This window comes from Papaver somniferum, chromosome 10 (genome assembly GCF_003573695.1).
Source record: "Papaver somniferum cultivar HN1 chromosome 10, ASM357369v1, whole genome shotgun sequence".
Classification (NCBI taxonomy): domain Eukaryota; kingdom Viridiplantae; phylum Streptophyta; class Magnoliopsida; order Ranunculales; family Papaveraceae; genus Papaver; species Papaver somniferum.
This window is the reverse complement of record NC_039367.1, coordinates 144,025,643-144,038,648: the sequence shown is the minus strand read 5'-3', so window position 1 is coordinate 144,038,648 and position 13,006 is coordinate 144,025,643. Positions and strand designations below refer to the sequence as shown.

At 36.0% G+C, this 13,006-nt stretch overlaps 1 protein-coding gene across 1 annotated transcript; it reads left to right on the top strand.

Annotated features, from left to right (window-relative positions):
• Positions 1 to 856: 856 nt before the first annotated feature.
• On the top strand, positions 857 to 7,354 carry LOC113317849 (lysine-specific demethylase JMJ25-like). Its single transcript, XM_026565978.1, has 13 exons — positions 857 to 1,593; positions 1,687 to 1,805; positions 2,269 to 2,368; positions 2,462 to 2,597; positions 3,211 to 3,274; positions 3,352 to 4,150; positions 4,237 to 4,566; positions 5,240 to 5,554; positions 5,806 to 5,878; positions 5,982 to 6,067; positions 6,380 to 6,499; positions 6,632 to 6,699; positions 6,901 to 7,354. The coding sequence occupies exons 1-13, from the start codon at positions 1,162 to 1,164 to the stop codon at positions 7,067 to 7,069; spliced, it is 2,811 nt and encodes a 936-aa protein (XP_026421763.1). The 5' UTR covers positions 857 to 1,161; the 3' UTR covers positions 7,070 to 7,354.
• Positions 7,355 to 13,006: the final 5,652 nt, after the last annotated feature.

Sequence of the window (13,006 nt, the reverse complement as noted above, 5' to 3'; positions counted from 1 at the left end):
TCATTATTTTTTGTTTCATTGTTTAGATCGAGTTAGGAATTCTAGAGAGACAAGAATTTCAGAGTGGTAATAGAAATGGTAGGTAAGAGAGACGAGAATTCACGGCAAGAGAGAAGAAGCTTGCAGGCTATTAGTGAAAGGAAAAAAAAGAAAATAGTGAAAACGATTTTATTTTGTTTTCCTTTTTTTAGTGTAAAACAAATTTTAAAAACAGTTCTCTATTAAACTCTACCAAACATGTTTTCAACCATTTTAAACAGAAAACTGTTTTTAAAATACGATCCAAACACACTCTAAGTCTCTATTAATGTTTAACTGGACAATTAACACAAACATTTTCTCCTTGGTTTTAGTCTTTCCACCTTAATTTGTAATTGGGATGCTGTGACTCACACATCCATGTAATTCTCTGTTTCTCATTCGCTTTTTTTGGTGACTTAGTGACTTTCTTAATGAAGTTTCCCCTTTGTCAATTTTTTTCTTTCCGTATGTAGTATCTGTTACTTGTAACTTTGTTCACGATGTTCTTGACTATATTGTAATCAACTTTGCGCTATGAATGAAAATTAAATAATGTTTATCAAGTATTTAAGGTTGTGTTTGATAACATAAAAAGGAAATAATTTCATAGAATCAGTATCCCTGTGGATGTAAAGAAAGACTTTCTGTAGAATTTCATGGAAATAGATTTTTAATCAAAGGGGGAAACACACACTATTTCCATAGGACTAACTCCTGTCAAACACACCATAGGAACTTCGGTATCCCTTTTGACTTCGGTCACCGAGTGAAAAAAAAATAAGGTGCCTATTTATTGCCTGCCCTGCTCTCTTTTCTCTCTCCGTCAATGGGCCGTACTAGTTCTCCATAAACCTGTTCATCCGATATCTAGACAACTTCGTTCAAACCCATCAAGCTTTTTTTTCAGATTTAAGTTCCCAAGAAAAAAAAAAAACAATTCCAAGAGAAGAAAATCACAAGGCGGGATCAGGCGGGATAATTCTCTCTAAATCTCAAATTCAAATTTCAAAAACCCCAAATTAGTTGATTAATTAACTTCCCGAATCTCAAAATCCATCCCCCTTCTTAACGAAACCCTAAGAGAGAGAAAAAAAAACAAAGAGGAAATTTTTGAAGGACAGAGAAATTATTAGGTTAACAATGGAAGAAGTAGATATTGATGTTGGTAAAGAGAATGGTGAAGAAGAACTCGAGGAGGATAATGGTGAATGTAAACCTCCGTTGGTTTACCAATCGAAAAGAAAGAAATCTGAGGAGGATTTAGGAGGTAATGGTGAAATCAATGAAGAAGAAGATGGTGAAATTGGCCAGCAGAAGAAAAGGAATAAGTTGAATGAGACTACGGAAATAGATGGTAAGGAGGTAAGGAGATCTAGGCGTTCGAGTATTAAACCAGCCGGGACGTATACTGAGATAACCAGTCTTCCTAGAGAGAAGAAAATCAGAGAGAAGAAAATCAGTGTTCCTAGAGAGAAGAAAGTTTCCAAAGTAGTACCTGATACTCCTCTCGTCAATGGAAAAAAAGTGTGGATTAAAGAAGGGAATAAGAAGAAGTGTCTTACAATCATTGATGTAAGTTAATGGTATCCAATGTGTTTGTATAAATGCCTAAGAGATTTTTTTTTTTTGACTCTAATTTGTATGTTTGTGTATTATTGTTACCAGGGAGAAGTTAAAGAATCCAATATGTGCCATCAGTGCCAAAGGAACGATCGACCAGGGGAAGTCGTTCGCTGCAAAGTTTGTCCAAATAAGCGGTTTTGTCAGCCATGTATAAAGAAATGGTGAGCCTTTTTCTAATAAGCATCTGTCTTAGGTTTATGATTTCTCATGATAATGAGTTATGATGTTGCTTAGGAGCATCGCCGTTGTTCGTACAATTTTTTCCTGTTAGCTTACAGAATTTATCTCCGGCTTTGGTAAAGCCTGAGGTACTAGTGGTTAAGCATGAGGACTTTGCAAAAAGATGGCAAAGTTAGCCCCTTTTCTTGTCAACGTATCTGGTTCTGTGTGGAACTACTTTTTTCCGACATTTATTTAAATGAGCTTCTAGATAGTCTGTTTTTTGTCCTCAACATGGACCCTCATTTAATACAGGTATCCTGATGCCTCACTAGAGTCGCATAATTAAAAGCAAGTAACTGGAAAATATGCATAATAAACCAAATCTTACATTTGCTGGTAAAAGACATTACCGGTACCTACTGTTTTCCAATAATTCTGACTCTGACGTATTATTTAATACAGGTATCCTGATGTCTCACTAGAGTCGCTTGCAGCGGCTTGCCCTGTTTGCACTGGAATATGCAACTGCAAAAATTGCTTGCGTGTGTACTTAAAATCAGTGGTCGGTGTTATTACATTACTTTGCATTTCCTTTCTTTGGTGCCACTTTGATTACTTCCTTTATAAAGTCTTATTTGATTCTGTCCATGTGTAGGAGGCCTCAGAAAGGAAGATAGGACCTGAAGAAAAGGTCGAGTACTCTAAATATTTGTTGAAACATCTTCTTCCGGTGCTGAAACAGATTAACCAAGAACAAGTAACTGAAAGGCAGGTTGAAGCTACTATTCAAGGTATCCCCCTGCATACCCTCGGGCATCAATCAATAACCGTTGCTTGAATCTTGTCTCATGAAGTCAATATCTAATTGAAGTTAGTTCAGTTTTATTGTGAAACTTTGAATGTTTAGTCTTAACCCGATCTAACGAAGGTTCCTTTGAGTCCTTTATAGTCTCAGTTATTGAGTCATATAATATTCATTAAGTGACTCTACAGTATACCCCTCTGTTGTAAGAGTTTTTAGACTATCCTACTAAGAGCATCCACAAGGGTGAATGCTAAAACAGAACGACATAAGATAAATATAGCTTACCCCCTACACAAATGGCTTTTAAAAACTCGCCCCCTCCTTAAAACACCGCCTAATTTTGGATATGGTTTAAAACTGGGCGCAGAGATTTAGTCCCCGCTTGACTAACAAATGGTATATTTGTCATTCCATTTTACCCTATATGGGCATACATAGCTTTATTCCATATCCACTGCTGCCCCAAAATGGTATACGTACCATGTTATTTGAATGACTAATATGACTGGATGCTCTAATATGTGTTCACCTCATCAACCACCTGTTACCACTGAGGAAATTAGCTTATCTCATCTCATAAGATCATCTCTTTTGCGCAGGATTATCACCATCAAAAGTAAATGTAAAGAATGCAGGTTGTGATGATGACGAGCGCATGTATTGGTAGGTATCTCAGCTTGGTGGTTATAGCCTCCTTTTTTGGTTTTGGTTACTGACTTTGATGCTTGGCTTATGAACAGCAACAACTGCCAAACTTCTATAGTTGACTATCACCGGAGCTGCTCAAACTGTAGTTATGATCTTTGCCTTACCTGTTGCCGAGAGATTCGTGATGGTTCCTTTCAAGAGGCTGGAGAGGAAGTAAAATTGAAGTTTGTCAACAAAGGGAATTCGTACATGCATGCGGAACCTGAAGAACCTCTGAAAGGTACATCAAGGTCAAGAGCGAAACTAGAGGCAGATAAATGCGCTAAATCAATTGATGAGAACCCGAAAAATTGTGATGTGGTTCCTGAACCTGACGATGTCCTTGAGGATAATGTGAAGCTAATGTCTGAGTGGAAAGTGATGGATGATCATAGCATCCCTTGTGCATCTTGCGGTTCTGGTCTTCTAGAACTGAAATGTATTCTTCCAGAAAATTGGGTGTCTAAGTTGGAAAAAAGTGCAGATGATATAGCAGCAAAAATGTTTGATGATCCAGTGACTGCCGCAGAGACTTGCTCCTGTTCCAACCCAGTTGGCGATGCAGATATTAACAACGATAATATACGGAGAGCTGCTTCCCGAGAATCGAATGACAACTATTTATATTGTCCAACTGCAAGAGACATACAACACGGAGACCTGGAGCACTTCCGGAAGCACTGGTGCAAAGGCGAGCCAGTGATTGTTCGCAAGGTGAAAGAACTCTCCTCTGGCTTAAGCTGGACGCCCTTGGTTATGTGCAAAGCATTACGTGAGAAATCTAATTCAAGGGTGATGGAAGGTGAAGCTCACTTGAAGGTGACAGCTATGAATTGTATGGATTGGTGCGAGGTTAGTTTCATTGCCCAAATACTTGCCATATAAATTATCCCTCTCAGTTCTAACTGTATCTCATTTTTTTCTTTTATGAATTGCAGGGTGAGATTAAGATACAAGACTTTTTCAAAGGCTATTCAGATGGTCGTATGCATCCAAACATGTGGCCGGAGATGCTCAAACTGAAAGACTGGCCTCCTGCTGATATGTTTGAGGAGTGGTTACCGCGCCATTGTGTTGAATTTGTCAGTGCATTACCCTATCAACAGTACACGCACATAAAGCGTGGATTTCTTAATCTTGCTACCAAGCTGCCACCAACATCGTTGAAGCCAGATTTAGGTCCAAAGACATACATTGCCTATGGACATGCGGAAGAGCTTGGTCGAGGTGACTCTGTTACCAAACTTCACTGCGACATGTCTGACGCGGTACGTATAGATTTGTTAACATCTTATTTGACATATGTTTGTCATTTCGCCGTGTATTACTTGCAGTATTGCTAAAATTAAGTTTATGGTCTGGGTAAAATGTTAAATAGCTAATTATGTTCATGCTGAACGGCAGTACTGTGTCAGGCCTTAATTCCTCTGATACTTAATATCTGTCTGTGTGTGCGCTTGAAATATTAAGTCAGCCCTGGCGAACAAAACCTAATAAACATATTACAACTTTGAATATCCCCTTTATTCTTGAGTATTGGTACTAATATGCTTCTCCTCCATTCATTTGGCATCTTGTTTTATTGGAAAATGCTATTGAACAACTTAGTCAGCTAATTTATCCATATATCTCCCAGGAATTCCATACCTCAATGGGGATGTTATCCAGCCCCAGTGCCTTCCCCACTTTCATCCTTTTTAATGCCTCCTTTACCTTGTATTCTTGAATTCTCCGGACAAATCCTCTGTTGGTGTCATCAATAGAGTTATCTAGTTCGATCGCAGTGTTATCATCCTCTCCGTTGAAAAGCTTGTTATTTGGTTCCTTGTTTATGCCTGTTGCATAAGTTCATATCTCTTCGCATTATGATTGCCGTGTTAGTTATTTTTTAACACTTGAAGGAGTTTCGCTAATTTGTTGGTTCTGCTTCAATACACTTAGGTGAACGTGTTGGCTCACATGCATGAGGTATCTCTAAAGGATGAACAGCTTGATAAGATACAAGAAGCGAAAAAGAGGCACATGGCCCAGGATAAGAAAGAAAATGAGGACTATGCCAAGTTTCATCATACAGATTTAGCTAATAGTACTGAAGTGGGAAAAGAATGTAATGTTTTTGAGTCTGAAAATTATTCTAAAAGTTCTGGTGGTGCTCTCTGGGATATCTTCCGCAGAGAAGATGTTCCGAAGCTGCAGGAGTACCTTAGAAAGCATTCTCGGGAATTCCGACACACATACTGTTCTCGAGTTGTGAAGGTAATGCTATATCCAACGCACACTACCGTTTTGTGTCTAAAAAAATTATCTCATAAAAAATGAGGCTTCACTTCCCCTCTTAATTATCTAATTACAATTGATATATTATTTTGTGTAGTAGAATATTCCCTCTTGTCGTAATCTACTAATTTTCTTATTATACTATTATCAACTCTGGATTGCATCCATACAAAATTTAGAGGTACTTGCATTGCCTATTTTAAGTTGAACCTTCTCTGTATTTTACACAGGTCAGTCACCCGATTCACGACCAGACATTTTACTTGACTTTTGAGCAAAAAAGGAAGCTCAAGGAGGAATATGGTAGTTAATCTTTAATACTAACTTTTTAGAGCTCCCTTTGCCATATTATCCTGCCTTGGGGTTTTTTTGTTTGTATATAATTATGCCTTTTGATGTGCTGTAGGAATTGAACCATGGACCTTTGTGCAAGAACTTGACGAGGCCGTATTCATTCCAGCTGGTTGTCCTCACCAAGTGAGGAACCTAAAGGTATTTTGGCTATTTTCCTTTTTATTAATGTATGTCTCAATTCTCAAATCTAAAAGTACAGCTTGGATAGATAACTCTAGCCCCTTCTGTCTGGATAACTCTAATACCTGAGATTTTTCCGATAGTAATGTTACGGTAACCATGCGGATGGACTGTGCTGTTTGTGAATGTTGTTGAGAGAGAAGAGAGTAAGAGATTGAGATCGGTTTGATATGTATTGCTTGCAGTATATTTACCATGCTTTGAAATTCTTAATACAGAAATCGAAACTTTATGAAAAAATTTACTGAGAAATCTTGTTACTTTTTGCAGTCGTGTATAAAAGTGGCAGTTGATTTTGTTTCACCTGAGAATGTCCCGGAATGCATGCGCTTAGCTGAGGAGTTTCGTTTGCTTCCTCAGAACCACTGGGCTAAGGAAGATAAATTGGAGGTACAGTAAAGAACACATCTTCCAACAGGATACTCCTTCCTTCCAATAACCGGTGTTTGTTGTAGTTAGTTTTGATGTTTTCTGCTTGCTCTTTTTACTGAAAACATGTAAACCAAATGTCTGCAATTACAGGTCAAGAAAATGACCCTCTATGCTATTGAAAACGCTGTGGATACGGTGAACAGCCGCGGCAAAAATAGGTAAGATCTTATATGTATTTTCAGTCACTCCGCAAATAAACATTTATAATCTTTTTGCTGCCTGTATTTGATAGATTAATTCCTAAACCAGTATCAGTGACTTGTGTTGAATGCGCGTATTACTGATATTTGGAATTGGGAGGGAGATGAGGGTTTCAATGGATTGCGTATGTTTAACCAGGTCATTTTATGTTTGTTCAGGTCAGAAGAGGAGGAGAGCACCAACAAAAACACCAAACCTGCTGGCAGGAAAAGAAAATTGAAAAGAGGAAGTAAGGGTGGAAAAGAAGGGATAGGAAGAGCGGAAAAGGAAAACCCTGCAATGGGAACCGTCGTTGAGGAAGAGGGGGTTGAAGGAGCTGAACCTTGATATTATTGCGCCACTTAAACGTAATTAGTACTTGTATCACGTGTAGTTCTTAATGTCTCTACATTGTTTCTCAGGCAGGTTTTTTTTATGGCGACCACGGGTAGTTATTGATATCAGGGATGTTCATTTTTTGGTGCGGCTTGTTCAATTTTTTTGTTGTTGCTGCCTGAAAATCAAGGCTCCCTGGTAGTATCTGTTTCTGTTAAAATACACTTATGTCTTCTACTTGTATATTAGTCTGTATCTTTTGTTACATTCTATTGAGGATTCTTATCTTTTGGTAACAAAAAAGTTCCAAGTTAGTGTTGTAAACCATAGCCTAGACTCGTTTGATCTGATAAGTTCAGGGGAAACTTCTTATTAACAGATCAAATTTCTCTAGTCTACGCTATGTATGAACAAAAGCTGTGTACTCTGGATGTTCAGTTCAGTTAAATACAGGTACTGTTTCAGGGAAACAAACCGGGCTGCTGACCTTTTGGCTAGCAAGCATCCTGCTCAGATGTTTGTCAGATGGGAGAGAGCAATTTTCTGCAGAGTTTAACCAGATTCTGCTGGAGGATTAGATTAGGAAAGTTTATTTAGGTGTAGGGTAGTCGTCTTCTTTTTCTTATGCCTGTTGGCCTTGTTTGTTTTGCCAAAAAACAGATAAAGCCAACTACAAAAACACAAGTCACTTCTAAAAACAGAAGTCACATTTGGAAGTCACTTGCAAAAACAGATAACCCCTACTACCACAAATTAACCGACTACAAAAACAGATAAAGCCACAAAAAGCCCGTAACAGCAATTAATCATGCTGCTCCAGAACATCTAAAAAGGAACGCCTAATATACTAAACAGTAAACACTTCACAAGCACCACAGCTCAGTCTCGACTGTAGACCTCATCCACCTAAATTGAACAACCCAAATCACATCATTCTTCATAATGTATTGAAGCAACCTTCAGATTCTTATGAAAATTAGAACAAGCCAATTCAAGAGCTAAGATAACTGCCATAGTTTCAGCCACATAGACTGACAACCAAGGCCAACTGGACAGCATAGACAAACCTACTTGATAATTGTTCTGTTGAAGATCCACCCCACATCTTTACGCAAAATTAAGAGCTTCTGCTTGCTTTAGATCCCTGGTCCTTGATAATTGTTGAGATTTCTGGATTTCTAAGTAATTTCCTGCACAATTTTACAGAATTAGACCCATGCCTGCAACATTAGCATTTGGGGAAGTATGAAACATCTGCATGAAGTTTGACACAGTTATCTGGAGGTGGAATCCAAATGCTGTGACTATGATTGTAGTTTCTACCGTAGCTAAATGATTGCTGTTGAGAACCCCAGTATTAACATGAAAGGGCATAGCCATGTTGTTAGAGTACTGTTGAGGAGATTGCTAAAGAATACAATTGGCTCATTATAGTTTGACAATTAAATGTATAAAAATATGATCCAACAACAGCAACTCTATGGTTTGGGTTGGCAAACAAGGTAAAATTTATATATCGATGCCATTGTTGTCAGACTCTCTGAAGTCCCCAGCAACTCGTGTTAACAAATGATTCAAAATGGAATGCAACTGACCCAGAGTTGTGCAATACGAAAATTGATGAAACTGAGGATTTAAGTATAAAATGTGTGGATAACTACAATAATAAGAAAACTCGTCCATCTATAGGAAGATGATAAAATCCGCAGCCAACAGAATCATTGTCCTGCATCCTGGTATTAGTACTGTGTAAGCTACCTGGCCAGAATTGAGCTTCCAAATGCAAATGGAAAAGTAGCATTGTTTAAGTATAAAAAAAGTAGATTGGTTATATATAGTTCACGACACAGTTAAAAGGTAACTCAGGATCGCTATCCCGCAGAACTCTGCCTACGTGACTCTATTGTTCTTATCAAATAGATTGGCGAATGATGACAAACTTTAGTGTTGTTTCCTATTGAAGCTTCTAGTTCTGTGCTGTGCAAGTGATTGTGCCTTAACATAACATGCAGAGGTTGAAATTTGGATTGCCAAGTATGAACAAAATTGAGTTCCTCAAGGCAAGTTGACATTGGTGCCATAAATAGAACAGATTAAAAGTTGGCTTATACAATTTGCACTAAGATAAATCTAAGCAGATTATGCAGTCTCAAGTCAAAACCCGTATAAATATATAATGGCATAAATATTACTTCAGAAGATTAGAAAGGATTACCAGTAAATAAGAATATCCAGGGATCTCATCTTGTCGTCAAATCACGGCTTTCTGTCTCCTCCATCTCAGCTGACTTCATTATTTTTATCTCCTCTTCTCCTAAGTCTTTCAATGAAATTAAGGTGTTCCTGTGAGGGAATATTTGTCTATATGAAGTAAATTCAAGAAGCTGTCTCGAGGTTGAAGCTATTGGATCGTAAACACTGAGAGAGCTATCATTGAAACCTAAAACACCACCACTATTGCTAAAGGCTACTGGGTTTCCACCAAGAAGACTAAACTCTTTCCTCCAACCCAATAGCTGGTGTTCCACCTTGTCTTTTGTATCAAGATTATCATTCTTCTCTTTTAATAACCATATGTCTAGGGATGGCCATTTGCCCCACCCAAATCCATCCCCGTGGGTACCCATCTCTATTGGGTGGGATTTTACCCGTGCAAACGGGATTGGGGTTGGATATGGATAATACCCGAAATTAGTGAAGCAGGGAATGGGATGGGGATGGGATTCTAGGTCCCCGCCCCATACCCGCCCCGTACGTTCTCATTTTAGGATTTTATATTTTTATTAATTATTTATATTATATTTAAAATAAGATATTATATTATATTATAAAAGGAAAGGTAAAAATATAAGATATCATTAATTATTTATATTATATTTAAACTAAGAAATTATATTATATTATATTATAAAAGAAAAGGTAAAAGTATAAGATATCATTAATTATTTATATTATATTTAAACTAAGAAATTATATTATATTATAAGAAAGATATTTGATAAGAAATAATTAAGAACTAAAATGAGTGATGCTCGTTTATAGACCAATTTGTTTTTCTTTGCTTGTTTTACGATGAATTTATGAGTTTGAAATTTTAAATTATTATTATTATTATTGGTTGAACTTAGGTATTAATTATTAAACTAACTCATCATATTTGAGCTTAATGTTATGGGTAATCCGAAAAAAACCCGCCCCGTACGGGTATTTCTCATACCCGCCCCGTCCCAGATCAAGCGGATAATGGGGAGGGTGTGGGTTTTTTTTTGAACAGGACAGTGATTGGGATACAAGATCCCCGTCTCATACCCGCCCCATGACCATCCCTACATATGTCAGAACGTATGTCTCCAACAAGGTTGATAGCATAATATAAAACCCCTCCCAACTCCCCTGTAGTATAATTATAATCCCGGAACATATCGTCCAGTGGCAAAGGAGGTGGTGAAAGTTGTTGTTGGAAATATATTCTTTAAAACAAAATTTATTTCCATTTACCATTCTTGTTAAAATTATTTTTAATAGTCATAATTGTCTTTAGTAAAGAAATTTATTTTGTCATTAATCCCTTGACCGTTTTTATTTAGGAAGTTAATGGTGTTAATTTTAAAATAATTAAGTGTCATTAATTATTGAAATTCTTGAGTACAAAAATCAATTTTTGGTAGGAAAACAAAAGGGGAGAGTTTTTCTATATGTTTTTGAGTTTAAAAGAAAAAGAATTTTGAGAGAAAGAAAATTAGTGTATGATTATCACTTGTTTTCTACAAATTTGATTATGAGCAAGAATAGAAGTGTACAAGTATCACATACTCTCAAGTGCAAGAGCGATTGCGAAAGAGAATTTAATCGGCTATTTTATCCTGGGGACAACAAGACATGGAAGAACTGTTTGCACAATTTGGGCAGAGCCGCGAAACGTCTTAAAGAGAGCGACCTGGTCGTGACTCAGCCATAACGTTTTGTTTTTCTTTTTGTTTTTTATGATTGTTTTGCAGGCGGATTTCGGCAATTGTTCCAACAATTTTAAGACGATTTATTCTTCCATGGATATCAAAAGAAACGATTGCTGAAACACGATAAGTATCATTGTTTGATTCGTTTTAAAGAATTATATAACATTATAATTTTACTTTTTCGATAAACCATGATGCTTGGAATTAGGTTACTTGATACCTAAAGTATATTTTATGTCTGATTTTAATGGATTAGGATTGTAACAAGGATAATATTTTTCATCAGAATATGTAACATAGAAAAATATGGTTGATGTTAAACAATTGGGTTTTAATAAGCTGTAGAGTTTTATTTTTATCTCCTACACGGAAAATAATTGGGTCTATAAATTTTAACCACGTATATAAGACATCATAGGGATTATCTCTTCCAAATTTCATAATTTTTGGAGTCCGATAAGTATTTTTTGAGTATTTTACAAAACTGAAAAATGTTGTTGAGAAATTTCTGACGATTAGAAATTCAGTATTGATTAATTTAGTTTTTCTGATCTTTGTGTTGATATTTTGGGTTAGCGTGTAACATGAAACTTTTAAATCATGAGCGTATGTTAGAAACCCATTTTGAAATTTTCCGTTTGGATTTTTAGATTGAGAGATGTGGTGATTTCAAAATACTTGTGTATGTTTGTCCAAATAGGAGATGATACTTGACATTAGAGATTACAGATTTAGATGTAATAAATTACATCAAATTCAAGTTTTCATTTTTTACTTCATACACTTGTTTTGGAAATGAAAAAGAAGACCATTGTTAGAAATAAAACTAATGCTCCACATGCGTTTGATAATATGCTTGATAGAAAGTTATAACTATAGAAGTTTGAATCTTTGTTTGACACTTACGAGAGCAACTTGGAGTATTGATTTTTTTAATTGATTTTTAAGTAATTATGTAAGTGCATGCCTTACTTATTTTTTGCTTTCAAGTGCTCGCATGTAAATGATTATGACAGGTGAGAATTCACTTACTTGAGCAAGTTTTTATTTTCCAATGAAATAAAAATTGCGAGCGAGGATTAATCAATTTGTCGAGCAATGGTTTTGATGATTTCTTTGTCGGTGACGAAACAATGGACAATGGTTTATGACCAATTGAGCTTCCAAAGCAAATGAGGTATGTTTGATGAAATATTTTTAGTTGTTCTAGTGATCAAATAATTGCATTCTACATTGAAAATGAATTGATTCTTCAATGTTAGAATGAGTTGTATGGAAAGTAGATATTGAGAATTATTGTTTACGACAATAAATGAATGACTCATACAAGTTTGGAACTTATGAGATAGAACTTGATACCAAACCAAAACCGAAATAATAAGAAACCTAGTCAAAACAAATATGAATACCAAATCTCACCAAGAAATGAACATAATTTTAATTATGCAGTTATTTGCTACGCTTGCATTAAACCAAGTCTTACGACACGGCAGTGCAAGAGTATCAAATATTATTAACAATTTTTTTCAAGCTAAGTTAATGTGAATTGTGGATACGGTGAGAGGTTGGTATATATTGGTGTTTTACACCATGCTTGTTTTGATAGGTTATAGTTCAAAAGTTGAACGAAATCATTTGAAAGAAAATGGTGTTGAGTTATACTCACATCTCTAGGATTCTTGGTATTGGTATGGTCTGAAAAGTTTGCTTCTGGTAGAACTATCTTGTTAAAGATGTTCATACCATCAAAATGATAAAGAATCTAGTTTCCGCTTATCTTGTTTTTAACAAGATTGAGATTAAAAATTTTGTTGAACTTGATCATTGCACTAATAAAATAAATATGTTATCAATGGAATGTTTGAACCAAATATTGTATTATTTATCTGATATGATTGAGGCTTTGGAATGCTTGAAATATGTGATTTTATCTTGCTTCCATGAAATTTTTTGAGTTAGTGAGCATACTGTGTTTTCCTTTAAAATTTCTAAG

Coding starts and splice junctions, on each gene's coding strand:
- LOC113317849 (XM_026565978.1), top strand. CDS start 1,162: ATGGAAGAAGTAGATATTGATGTTGGTAAAGAGAATGGTGAAGAAGAA. Junction 2,598..3,210: donor GGTTGAAGCTACTATTCAAG/GTATCCCCCTGC, acceptor TCTTTTGCGCAG/GATTATCACCATCAAAAGTA. Junction 4,567..5,239: donor ACTGCGACATGTCTGACGCG/GTACGTATAGAT, acceptor CAATACACTTAG/GTGAACGTGTTGGCTCACAT.